Source organism: Sebastes umbrosus, chromosome 15, assembly GCF_015220745.1.
Source record: "Sebastes umbrosus isolate fSebUmb1 chromosome 15, fSebUmb1.pri, whole genome shotgun sequence".
Lineage (NCBI taxonomy): Eukaryota > Metazoa > Chordata > Actinopteri > Perciformes > Sebastidae > Sebastes > Sebastes umbrosus.
This window is the reverse complement of record NC_051283.1, coordinates 12,479,167-12,493,219: the sequence shown is the minus strand read 5'-3', so window position 1 is coordinate 12,493,219 and position 14,053 is coordinate 12,479,167. Positions and strand designations below refer to the sequence as shown.

Genomic DNA, 14,053 nt, shown 5'->3' with positions numbered 1-14,053 from the left:
CACCTTTCAGAAATTTATTTCGAAAGCTATTGGGCAAATTGAAATTAAAATTGGTAGACCTGGAAGTTTTACATTTCAGAAGTTCTTTCCAGAACATCTTATATTCAGGTGAATCCTGACAAAGATTCTTTCCTCAGGCTAACCAATAGACTGTATATAAGAAGTGGACGAAGTCACCGTGACGTCACCCATTGGTTTGTGGACTGCCGTTTTGAAGCCTCGAGGTCAGCATTTTGGCCGTCACCATCTTGGTTTTTTGCAACCAGAAGTGTCACTAGAGGTAGGAGCTAAGAACAACTGAACGCTGAATAAGAAATTTTTTGGACGACCAAAATACTTTCATGAACTGAAAACACACTGTGAAAGGGTGAAAGTTGGAAGACGAAAACACTGTGGTAGCAACCTGTCAATCATAAGTTAGCCACGCCCTAAAGCATACCCTGCTTTATGGTCTGTTTTACTCTAAATGGGACCATAATTCACTAAATGAACATCATGCTGTATTGAAGAAGACTTGAAACTAGAGATTGAGACCATAAACTCATGTTTACAATGCTTACTGAGGTGATAAATCAAGTGAGAAAAGTAGGGTCATTTTCTCATAGACTTCTATACAATCAGACTTCTTTTTTGCAACCATGGGAGTCTGCTGGCTATTAAAAAGAATGCAAGTTTAAGGCACTTCTGCATTGGCTCCACTTTTCAGAACCGGAGGTAGCCCACTAGGCTAACCCCTTATTTATTCCAAAATGCATACAGTATGAACATACAATATATCGGTGCAGCGGAAAACCCAACACATTAACCACCAAAACTATAAATCTGATGGAAAATCAGGAAACATTATGAATCTCTGCTTTCCATATTGGTAGACACAGGTGTAAATCTACAATGATGTAAAGAGCTCTATTTTATGTCTACTTTGAAAGATAAAAATACCAAAAAATATATAATTGATGTAGGTTTAGCTGTCATAAACATCTGCACAAATACAGATTGTCCACTTTGATTATGGGAAAAGAAAAACGTGTCAAACAAGTGTGTCAAAAACACCTCTTGATTCCTATCCATGACTTGGCAAAAGTAGGAATCATATTTATACTATTATGGGGTCTGCTCAATTTGCCTGCCTTTTAAAAACTTAAACAAGAACAGCTGCAGGTCTGGGAGTCATCTGCAGGGTGGAGAATAGAGAAAGGTAAAATGAGTAGATGAGTCTGGAGAGTCTGTGGAGGTAGACAGAGAAAGACAGATAGACTTGTAGGTCAGAGAGAAGCAGACAGGGATCTAGATCCAGCAAGATAAGAGGATGTGATAGATGCGGCTGGTATATATAACCCCCTCACAACGCGATCCGGGCTCTTTTTTTTTTGTTGTGTTTGACGTGATGATCCTTGACGCGCGTCAGGGCTTCATTACCATTCCTCAGATCAGCCGTGAGACATCTCCATCTCAACCAATGTTTATCTCCGCATGAGCTTTCTCCATTGTAAAGTTTAGAGTAGAAGTATAGTTGTGGGCTTTCAGATATGCACATCATCCCCATTGCAACAGACATGCAAAGTTAGGGGAATACATGAGTCAACAGTAAACCGGTGTTTGTGAATGCACAAATCAAAAAGCAAATCTTCTGACATGCACTTCACGAATACCTTGGGCTGCCTCTCAAACTCTGGAATCTGGAAAACTTTACTGAAAGCAAAGCACGCTATTTATTATCCTTAGTCGACTTTTGTTTTGGATGATTTGTATGTGGGTTTTATGAAGAGAGCACCACTTACAGTAAATGACTATAGGATGTATAATGAAAGACTGTAGAGTTTCATTAGACAATCAGACCAAACTATCCACTCTTCTTTATGACACCCACATAGCAGAGAGAGAGAGACTGACTGAGAGAGATAAAGAGAGACAGCGAGAGGGAGAGAAAACGCCAGAGTTAGACCCTCCTGGACGTGACCAGACTAGTAATGTTGCGGTGAATTACGGGTAAAGCTCCAAAGCGAAACACTTCCTTTACCCCACCAGTCCGTGTTGTGAGAAACAGGCCACGGCATAAGAAATGAAAAAAAAAAAAAAGAAATGTATTCAACATTCACACAGAGAATATACGCCCACTCAACCATCACACAGTATCCATTTAAAAACACATCTATGCAAAGTGCCCCTGCATATGCTGCCAATACTCTGTATTCCCTTGCTGAAAATAACTGCCTTAGTGCCCGAGCGTACAATGAATTATGTTTTCAAGCAGGGGACTTTGGGGATCACAGGTGGGCAAACACACATTCTTGTGCTGCCAGGCAAACAATGGTCAGAGGATATGTTACACAATCACTCACTTCCTATGCACACTCTCACTGTGACTGTTTTATTACAGGAAATACTTAAAAAGGGGAGCCAATAGCTTGACATGATGGACGCCGCTGTAGGAGAGAGTATGCGACATGTGTGTTCCTCGCATGGTAAACAGAGTGCTCCAAGGATGACGTATTTTTGTAGGCCAACCAGGAAGTTAGCATCACCCTGGTTGCCCTTGACAAAAAAGCAAATGGGATTTTTCCATTGGGTTTTGGATTATTGCAGAAAATAAACTCTGTGGCAAACAAACGTTTGATACTTACAAGATAATCTCCACAAATGAACACCACTTTTATGATTTTTGAAGAGTAAATGCAATCGCCAAAAGTAAAAAGCTAACGTTAGGATATAAACTAACTGCACTGTGGCCGCATGAGTGCGAATATACGTAACGAGGCTGTAAAGGCGGACGAGTTGGCTTGATGACGTTTAGTGATCTCATTTAGCCCCTTGTCAGCAACCGGCTTTTTTAAGACACATAAAAGTGGAGTATTTATGTCGTAGAACAAAACGTTAAAATCTCTTAAGCTTGTGTTAACCACAGACCTTATTTCAGGCATCTAACTAAAAACCCATTGACTTCCAGACGAGAGAACCGGAAGTGCTAAAATGCAAACTCATTTCCAGGTTTTAGGACTCATTCCTGTAGAACTCTATAGCATACACGTTCTCACTCAAACACATTTGCATACAAGTGTAAATATACATACTTTCACGGTTGTATGCATACGTACACACCAATGCACACAAATCTGGCAATGGATCCATCTGAGGTAAATTAGAACAAAATCTAAGCTGCAGTAAAACCCAAACTTAAATCTCATGAGCCCCAACATGAAAAAACTTATCAGTCTCTTTGAAAACACAAAAACAAAAGTTGAGGCATTTATCTCCACAAAAATGAAACATACTCATATTGTGGTAACTCCCATCAGAAACTGAAGCAAACAGCCCCTGGGCTTAAAAAAGCTCTTCCGAAGACCATTCACTCGCTCTCAGGTGAGTCAACCTAACAGCCAATCAATATATACCCAGTGTTCTGTACTCTCCTGCAACAACTCTTTATCTCTGTCTGACTCACTCGCACACACACACAGACGTGCTCCCTCCACGGGTCGAGACAAGCTGACACATATCAGCACTGCGGGGATAATCCATATGCTCGCTAAATGTCAGTGTCTCACGTCCATAGGGTATAGGGTTAAAAGAGAGAGGACAAAGGATGGGAGGCTACCTGGAGGGATCAAAACTTGTCGGGCTCTCAGATCTCCTAACAGGAAGAAATAAGTTGCATTTACGCAGGGAGCTTTGTGTTGTCAGCGAAGGGTTGCATGAACAAAAAAAAAAAAAAGAGAAGAAAAGATATCCCTCACGGGAAATAGAGTTTGCAAAAGTTACCAGAACGGAAAACGAAGACACAAGTTTTGTTTGGGAACACTTTCTGTAAAATGGTGCAATCATTGAACTGTGATGCGGCAATTTTTTCAACAGAGTGCCTTTTTTGTTTTTTTTTGTAGAGCCAAGGGAGTAATGGCAATATTCTGAGTGGTTTCAACTCCAGATTTCAGACACTCTCTATTTACAGTATCCAAGGTGTTGCGAGAGTTGCTTTCAACATCTCCAGGGAGCACTACTGGCAGATGAAAATGTATTACAGTCCTTTGCAAAACAATTGAGTGCCACAGAAAATTACAAGTCAAATAGATGTGAGTTCCACTTAGTAGCAAGCGGGGCGAATGAGCATCTGGCAATTGGCGAGCGTCAGGCGTTATTTACATTGCCTCAAAGTGGATGGTGATGGGGAAGAAAATCAATGTGGATGCAAACAGTGTAATAGCAGAGTAATGTGTTCCCCTGGGCGAGCAACAACGAAGGAGTCCTGTCAGGGTAATGCAGAGTAGAGGTGGAATTCAGTTGGCGTTTTTGCCGGCTCTTCCCACTGCCACATTCAATTCACATGCACATCTCAGCTCCTGAAGTCAGTCTTCAAGGCTGTCTTCTCCCGCTGCCTCTTCAGAATGCTAACTCTGCATGGCCGCCAATCAAAGCAAGAGGACGGTACGGTAAACAAGAATGTAAGTGAGCAGGATCAGATTCGCATATGCAAAGGGGCGATGTTCTTGATGGTGATTGATGTTGTTTATTCTGGTTCACTGTCTTCATCTCAAGACACACACACAGACACGCATATGCACAACAAGGGAACAGGGAGCATGCAAACTTGACCTGCTTTCGGTTGAGCTGTTGTGGATCGATCAGGGAAGCATAGTCTTAACCCTGATCTCTAGCCTCTCTTCTTCTATTGGACCACTCAACCTGTCCATCAGGTATCAATCAATACTGCTCTTAGAACTCCCCGCAGTTTGAATTAAGTAGCCAGTGGGATGCCAACACTGTGCACACTAGATAGCTGTGAAGTAAAAGAACACTAAAGGCATTCACACACCAGGGGACTGACGAAATAAACGACACGAAAATGTGAAATACTAGCCTGAAAATATTTTGAATCAGAGCTATTCATACCGGCAGGGATGCAAATTTGCCACAATTGCAACACTTTCTCAATAAAAGGTTTGAATAGATTTGCGCAGGCAGAGGCCAGAACCAGAATCCTATTGACCCAGAGCAGCGTCTGGCAGTGGGTCTGAGGTAAATTGTTGTACAGCCTAAACTACTCAAAAGCATTTTAGATTCCTTTTACCAAAATGCTGAGTGAATTTGCCTCTGGTAGACAGCCATGCAGTGTCTAAGAGCAGAAAAAGTGGATTTGGTCTTTGCTGCTTTGGTCAAGGTTGAAAGGAGTAATAAAGTTTGTCATCTTGGTTCAGACTATGGAGCCTAGTGTTGTATACTAGTATACATATTAAATATGTCAGTTACGCACAATGTTATCGGTTGATGCCTTCATTCGCACTGCAAAAGCTCAGAAAATATAACCTCGTTAGGAAGAAAAGTCAAGTTGCTTTTTCGCTGCGCAATATTTGTCTTCTGTGTGAAAGTACTCAAACAACAATTGACGTGTGAATTAATCACACAAAAATAAAAGCGCCCAGAGTGTGTAAAGGCCATTGTACTTACATTATTGCCATTTGGTCAGGCCACAATTATATATATGTTTGATTTTTGAGGGTTTTTTTGTTTTAATAAGAGATATTACACCTTGAAAGCAACAAATAAAGGATTTGAGACGAGAAAAACAAGAATCCAAGTATAAGTTCTATGCCTTTTTCCGACAGAAAGTAATGCATATTCCTTTGTGTACAATCAGCTTAACGAGACAATGCTCTGAACTGGATTGTAAACTCTAACTTACAGTTAATAGCAGACCTGAAATAAAGAAACAGCACTTTAAACTTAAACATAACTTATCCCTGTAAAAACCAATGTGATTAAATCACAAACCGGTCCAATTATATGGTCTGAAAGGAAGAGAGAGAGAGCACAATCAACATCAAACCCCACCGAGTGGAGGGCTCACTGAGTCATTCACTGAGAGGATGTGTGCTTTAGGTCAGCGCCATCATCACACTCCAACTGACCTCTCTAATTGCCCACCAGCTGGGGAGTTGCTAGCCCCTCCACCCATCTATCTAGTTCCTCACTTCCACGTCCATCCTCCCATCCAAAGGTCCAGCCCTCCTCTCCTCCGGTGTCTGCCGATTCTTACTGTTTGACCCTGTCACCCCCTTTGTCTGTCCTTACTCCTCCCTGCTAACTCTAAAATTATAAATACCCAACTACTTAGACACTTCAGAGATAAAGTTATAGTGTTGCACTGGTCAGTTTTTATGTTTTGGAAGAAAACCGCCAACATTTTTGAAGTCAACACTTTGCAAAACCCAAGCCGGCATGACAAAAGAAAAAAAAAATTAAACAATGGAGGCAAGCCAGCATGTCTGCACCGTGTCCTCTGTCCCCGGTGCTGCCTTTTCCTTGCAATGTGCATGATCAACTGTGACTTTCAGTCTGTGTCGCTTGCCAATAGCCTTTTCTCCCTCTTTTTTTCTCATCACTTTCTTCCCACTGTTTCCCCTTGCTCTTTAAGACAGTGCAGCCATGCCGCAGGTGCACCACCATCGGTGCCCCCGGCAACAAACGGCACAAAGATGACAAGACTCAGTAGAGATTCGGGCGCCCCGCACGACTACAGAGAGCAAATCAAAGTCTGGGACAAGAAGCTGATGACATAGGAAAAATGTGCAAAACAAGCATAGTCGGGCTGCAGTCTGTGGGAGTCTGGGAAGCAATCAACTCTCAGTTGGCCAAGCAGAGATTTCAAAGAGACTTTAATATCAGGCTACAAGGCACAATTCTCAGTTTTAAGACCGCTCAGAGTCAATCAAGTTCTTCTCGGCAAGTGTTTTTGCTTAACTACTGACTGAATGAGTGAAACTGACACAAGTTTCCAGGGGCCATCTCACTCTAAAATGACTTCTCATATATTCTTTCTGAACCTTTTTCCCTCTATCAACAGTCCTTTATCCCTCTGTCTCTCTCTGCGTCAGTGTGTTTCAAGTGTTTAATAGCTCAGCCAATGCTACCCCTTGTCCCTTCCTGCCAACTGCCTGTGGCTGTTACTTCAAAGTCTCCTCTGTTTTTCTTGTTTATCGGAACTGCCTGTCTCCTACATGTTCCTGAAACTAAACCTGCATTTTTTATATTTCTTTGAAGACAAAGGAAGAGCAGTGGATTTCCCTGGTGTATAACAGGCGCAGTCATCCACCCGCATTCAACCCATGTATATGTTTCATGCTGACATTAGCCCTTGTGAGCGAGGGGAGGGACAAAGTGGCAGAGAGAGAGAGTGTGAACGAGTACATCTGTTTGTTCAAGTTCTTAGAGTCTGGCTGGAAGTGTGAATACTTATGTGCACATGTCCATTTGAGCCCCATATGGGCTCAACTGTGTTGCGCGTGAGTGTGGGTGAAACAACACTATATGGCTGGCGGTGGTAATCGAGCTCACTAATTACTTCCTGAGCTGAGAGAGTTGTCAGAGAGAGGAGGAGCTGCCACAGATGGTGAGAGACCCACACTGACACCAGGATATCCTACCTCTTCATCATTAGAAGCTGAGCATGTGTGTTTGTGTGAGACTGAGTAATTGAGAGAATGAGTGAGGGTGTGTGACCAAGATTGAGTGTTCAAATTACAACTTTAAAACCACAGACCACATGATACACCCTGATGGGTAAAAAGCTGTGAAATAGATATCAAATAAATACGTCGTCCCTCTATTTATTATGATCATTTCAAAGACACTACCACTTGATATCTGATTACCCTGATGTTGGAATCGATTCCTGCTCCTCTGCTATTCCCCCAGAGACATCGCAGACAGTTATGTATCCAGATACAGTCACTCTAAGCTGGCTAAGTTCCACCCGACCTACCCAAACACCCATCCACTTCCAAGCATACTTCAACCAGCCCATTTTCTTTATCTGCTAAAGTGCCTGTGGGCAGGTCGGGCGCCAGTGGACTCCCTTTTCCCTCCCTGTCCCTCACTCTCCAGACAAATCGTTGGAGGCTGACTACTCACCACTGTGAAGAGCCCTCGGTGCCGCTGACCTCGAGCAGGTCATAGTCGTCCTCCAGCTGAAAGTCGGAGAAAACCAGGGCGATGGTGTCTCCCGGCTCGGCCAGCACAGTCCAGGTGCAGTCGGCGTTGTTGTTGTACTCGGCTGGGTAATTGGGGGTGGTGATCACCCCACTCTGGCCCCGCAGTGTCCCGCCACACCCATCATCCGCTGCAGGGAACACAGGAGAGAGGAAAGTGCTGAAAAGCTTATAGCAAAAGAGGGAAATGTAAACAAAGATGACCACAGACTTGCGGTACAGAGGTAATTGAAGATGTGCAGACAAATGGAACCAGTAGGAGAGGCGAGGTAGTAAAAGGCTAATAAACACAAACTGCAGCTTAACTGCAGCTAAAGGTCAGGGTTGACCCATAAGCAATCATATTAAGATTTTAACTGACTATTGTAAGCTTATTCAAGATCAGTACCATAGTGTCCCAGCTAAAGGACTGCATTGATTATATGAACACTCCTTTTAAAGATAAGGCTTACTCAAAGACAACAAAAGACCCATAATACAATGCTCTCTGAAAGTAACAGAGTCACTCTGCAGAGCTAGAACTCCCTTAATTGAAAGAGACCTTCTGATGTTGTAAAAATGCAGATACATTATGGCATAACAAATAACACACGCAATTTGACTGTTAATAGGCCATTAAATAGGCGTTATCAGTCACTATAAGCACCATAGATGTGGGTCAATAGGGGCCTACTATGCCTACTACGTTGTAAAGGTAAAAGCAAAACTTTAAAGAAACGCGTTCTAACACGTAAATCTGGATGAAACGTTACGTTTTGAACACAAACAAAAAGGCTTATTTAAGTTTAGGCAACAATATTACAACTTGTTTAGGTTTAGGCAACAAAACCACTTAGTTAGTTTAGGGAAAAAACATTATGTAATGGCTTAAAATAACTACGATTCAAAAGTGAAAGTGAAACTTAATGCTTGTGAACACAAAGACAATGGCACATTGTTGGTTTCACAGAGGATGCAAACCCAGGTCTCTTGGGACAAAGCCCTGTGTTTTGTGTCCCATCTGCCGTCCCCGACCATCACCACCCCATTTTGGAGTTTAACACTGTCTATACTACAGCGCCTGACTTCTGCTTCTGCACCTGTCAGCTTTACTACAGTTGTTAGAGGTCGCTGTTGTGTTCTTTTCTACCTTCTTTCGATGATCTACCATGTGAAAAGATGATAAAACCTAATATCGGGTGTAGTAGGCCCCTATTGACCCACGTCTATGGTGCTTATAGCGACGAAACGCCTATTTAATAGCCTGACAACAGTCTAATCGGCTGAATAACATTATATAATTTTTCAGAATTTCCAAACAAAGATGCATTGGCTTAATGTATGTATATAATTTCAAAATGAATAACTTAATTGGAAAGATACTGATGAAGCTCAATCATTATCAAGCTGCTAAACCCTTTTGAGAACATATCCAGATGACAGATATGCTGATGCCTGATAATACTGATGACGCATACGTAATGATTGACAGCAAGAAAAGTCTTCCAAACTACGTCACATAGGCTCAACTTAGTGTTAACTTTGTGGGTGAAGTTTTGCCAGGGAACATTGTGTGCTTTTCAGCATTTTTTAGTTTTTAAAAATGCATTATTTGTTTATTTTTCATGGCCGCAAATTATCATTTTGCCACTAGCCAGAGTGCCGATGTTCAGATTCAGGAGCATGAAAATGTGCAATGAGTTACAGCATATTGTTCTTTTGTCTGCAATTTTCGCCATAGGCCAGAGAGACACCAGTCATAGGATTTCAAAATGCCCTGGAGTGCTTTTACCATCAGCACAGAGCAGGGTAAAGAGTGTGATGCAACTGAATGCAACGTAGTGGGGGGAAGTGATTAAATTCTGATTAATTCAGATTTGTGTAAATCAACGCAACTCTTTCCTCCTTAAGACTGCTTTAAGGAGACCATTAAATAATAAAGCATGCATTTAATGTGTTGCCAGGATAACTCCCCTGCCCAGCTGCTGATGTGTTCATTACAGCTTTGAACAATACAGTATCATGTGATATCGGAACTGCAATTCTTGTGAGGAATTTGTTGGAAATACAGACTTTAAAATGTGAAAAGTGTGTATATGTCAGTACAGTATGTACTGGTGAACAGAGGAGACACATCAAATGAAGTTTTTGAATGACACTCACATACTATTAATGTTCCTCAAATTCATGTGTGGATACCTATGGGTGCCCCTCTGTGCCGGAGGGGTGTGGGATTCATTAGTGGGCAGCAAGCTAGCTGTGTGTGTGTGTGTGGTGTTTCAAAAAGGGGGGAGGAGGATCTCAGAGGTGCCGGGGCCCTGTCTATCATCCATCCTACCTGTCACCACGGCAACCCCCCTAAGGGAGGGCAAGCGAGTGTACGGACGAGCGGAAACTTGTGAGGTGTGAACTTGAATAGGAGGGAAGCCACGACAGAAGGGCGAGGAGAAGGGGGATGAAGAGGATGACAGGTGACAAGCGAGGATGGGCGAGACAAAAAGTGCAGAGGGAGGGTGGACAATGAGGAAAGAGAGATGGCGAGAGGGGGTGACAGGTGATTGTTGCAGTGGGAGTGACGGGAAGTAGAAGGTAGACAGAAGAAAGGATGAGGAAGTGCATTGGTATTCCACGCAGGACGGTTTCTTCACACTTGAAGGGAAGTCTCTGACTGCAAACTCTCCCCTTCACCTTGACTCTCTCCGTCGCTCTCTTCATTTCGTGGCGGATGCAAGGGGCTCTACGACAATGGAAAACTAAACGGCTATACTGTGGACCGTACAAAACCTCACAAAAAATGTTGAACACTTCAATATGTGAGGTGTGCAGAAACTTATTAAATTTCTTCTTCAGTCAGTCAATTGTGGATGTCAGGATGCTTCCCATGGTTGAACAGTACATATTTTCAAGCCGTCACTGGGGATGTCAAGGTTTTCCATAAAGTGTAAGCAGCTGCTTCGATTTCCTCTGATTGTCATGGTAACCGAGATACGGGGAAGCACGGGCAATGCATGCAAGCTAATAAAAACATTCATGCCATCAAAAATGCATGTTTATATACACACAGCTAAAGCTTGGAGTCTATATATGGGATTTTAAATGGGACAACTAAATGTGACAACACCACTAAAAAATCAGTGCTTTTGTAATCGGTAGAATAAAGCATGTGCACACGGTGACATTTCAAACGTGTCAGTAGTAAGCCTTTTTTCTGGAAAGATATGCTAAAGGGTTAGGAGAGTGTCAGGAACTGAATAAAAGAGTGATGTTAAATCACTTCTAAGTATACGCGTGACAAGTGATGTAGTTTTTAAGATTATAGCTAAGAGAACAAATTGATGTGTATAAGACAGGATATGTAAAACATTATCCGTGCCATCAATGGCTGACTATCATCTGTGGCCCGACAGCGCTGGCAACGTTTGCCCTCTCCTGAGTCCAGAATGGCGGCCTTGCCAAAACGCTCTCTCCCCCCGCTCCCGAAGTACAACGTCAATTCTGCTTTTACACATATGGGCAGGCTCTATAATCGGAGTGACATTAACAATACACTTATGCATTATGAAGGAGCACTCAGGTGTACGCGTTGACTTTTATGTGGTACTGCGAGACCTCAATTAATCACACGGGAAATTGCTTGTTTCTAAAACTTGTTGGTGTGTAAATGTTGCTGAAAAGGGTGGCATAATCACATCCTTTAGTGCTTGAGCATTTGTTTTTCGTTTTCAGGAAAGCAGCCTGGGTGGGCATGGAGGAGGAGAATGAAAGAGCTTGGTTTGGATCTGAACAGCAAAATTGTTAGTGAATTATGGAGAAAAGACAGAGAGAAAGGGAGATGAGAGTCCTTCAGAGTTTTACATAAAATGTAAGAAATTGCAAAAAAAACAGATTATGAAAGGCACACATAATCATTTCACATTTAGACTTGGAGTAGAGGCATGTGCACGTGTATGTCTGTGTGCGATTGGGTGGGTGGGGACCGTGCTGGCGCACGGTGCCCAGCCATGTGTGCTCCTATGTGGGCATCCTGACTCCCGGCCTGGTTGCAGATGGCACAGTGTCTCAGCGCTCTGCTCAGCAGGCACACTGACACAAACCATTGGACACAGCAAATGGACTTACACGGACATGCAAACTGTCACGTATATATGACATATGTATGCATCTCAATTATGTTAGAATTCACTTTTATACATAGTAAAAAAAATCCTGCAAAATGATGTACAATGATAGCATAACATTTGCCTACAGTGAACCGTTTTCAAGAACTGTGTCATGTTGGGTCAGACAACATACACTGGCAGGTGTCGGTGCCGCAGGGGTGCTCGCTAACTGTGAGGGAAGGACAACTGGCACAAGCACCTAACAGGGAGCTAACACATGAGGTCCTGTCATGGTAAATAAGATATCAGTATAACCACAGAAAACCCTGTCAGGTCATGTGGAGGCATGTGGAAATACTGTATATATGTATATATATGGTGTGTATGGGCTGGAGAATGGGTTTTATCAACTGGTGAATAAAAGACTATATGAGAAAGGTTGATTGTGCTTCATTTAAAAAAAAAAACAAGGTCAATGTTGTAATCTACAATACTATGATTTTTAGGTTTTCAGAGTTAATGTATAAAATGCAGGGCTGCCAAAGTTAACGTGATAATAGCACGTTAATGCAAATTTGTTTTAACGCATCTAATTTATTCAACGCATTAATGCAACTTGCGATTTTTAAGGTCGTAGTAAGTTCAGTTTTAAAACTAGAGTGAAGACACTGGTATCATATGAAACTAAAAAACCTCAGGATACTAAAAAACACTCCAAACTTGAGCTAAATTTTGGTGATGAAAAACTGGCATGGTCATTTCGAAGAGGTCCCTTGACCTCTGACCTCAAGATATGTGAATGAAAATGGGTTCTATGGGTACCCACGAGTCTCCCCTTTAAAGACATACCCATTTTATGATAATCACATGCAGTTTGGGGCAAGTCATAGTCAAGTCAGCACACTGACATACTGACAGCTGTTGTTGATTGATTTCCAATAATAAATATATACATTTAGTATTTGTATTAAGTTAGCATATTTGCCCACTCCCATGTTGATAAAAAAATGTGTGATTAATTTGCAATTAATCGCAATTAACCATGGACAAACATGTGATTAATCATGATTAAATATTCTAATTGATTGACAGCCCTAATTATAATTATAATAAAATGTTACCTTTGTAAATGTCCGTTACATACCTTCCAGCCATTCTGTTCTTAGTTGGTATTACCCTGATTTGTCTATTTGTAATCCAGCTTTACAGCTGAGGTTAAAATAACCTCCCTATGATTTCACCAAATGCTGTATCTTTATTTATATATTTTTAAATAACATTTTATCAAACTAAATTTGATTATCTGTGGCATATCTCTGAGCTGGCTGTCAGTCCTCAGGGTCACACATTTTCCTACAAAGCTAAGTTAAATTAGACGTGATTAAAACATTCACTTTGTGGTCAAAAAAGTCTTCAAGATCTAGCCTGTTCTGATAAACAGTTTTTACACTGCACCCCCTTACATACCTCTGCAGTAGGGAAGGGGGAAATCCCAGGCAGCAGTACCCGATGAAGTGGCGAGGCAAGACAGGGTGGTGTGACCCTCCAGCACATAGCCCGGGCTGCAGCTGTAGCGGATCTTATCCCCAATGTTGAACGTGGACCCCTGCTGGTGGCCATTAAGTAGCTGTCCGGGATTACCGCAAGTGTAGCTGGGCAGAGCTGGAGACAGAGGGGAGAGAATAGACAGTTAATGAGGCTGTATGTGGTACTGCTTCATGTTAGTACTGACAAGAGACGGGAAATCAGGGGAAAATACAGGAAGAGTCTGGTGACAATCAATGACATCCGCTCATAACAACATATTTGACCCAGCCATGACAAAAAAAAACACTAATAAAATATTTTCCTGGCTATGCACAGACAGTACAGTTTAGTAGCAGAAGTGCTGATACAGTTCCACAAACTAGACATGGTTATGGAAACCTGCACAGTCAGTAACAGTACAATGATATCCACTGAAGTAGATTTACTTTCTCATTTTGTTTTTCTCCC

At 42.1% G+C, this 14,053-nt stretch overlaps 1 protein-coding gene across 1 annotated transcript in view; it reads right to left on the bottom strand.

Moving 5' to 3' along the window:
* The window catches only part of csmd2 (CUB and Sushi multiple domains 2), a 286,853-nt gene that overhangs the window by 192,737 nt on the left and 80,063 nt on the right, over window positions 1-14,053 (bottom strand). The window contains exons 4-5 of the mRNA XM_037794153.1: window positions 13,526-13,720; window positions 7,903-8,110 (exon numbers count right to left, since the gene is read on the bottom strand). Of these exons, the coding sequence (XP_037650081.1) occupies window positions 7,903-8,110; window positions 13,526-13,720 (403 nt within the window). The remainder of the gene's footprint in view (window positions 1-7,902; window positions 8,111-13,525; window positions 13,721-14,053) is intronic.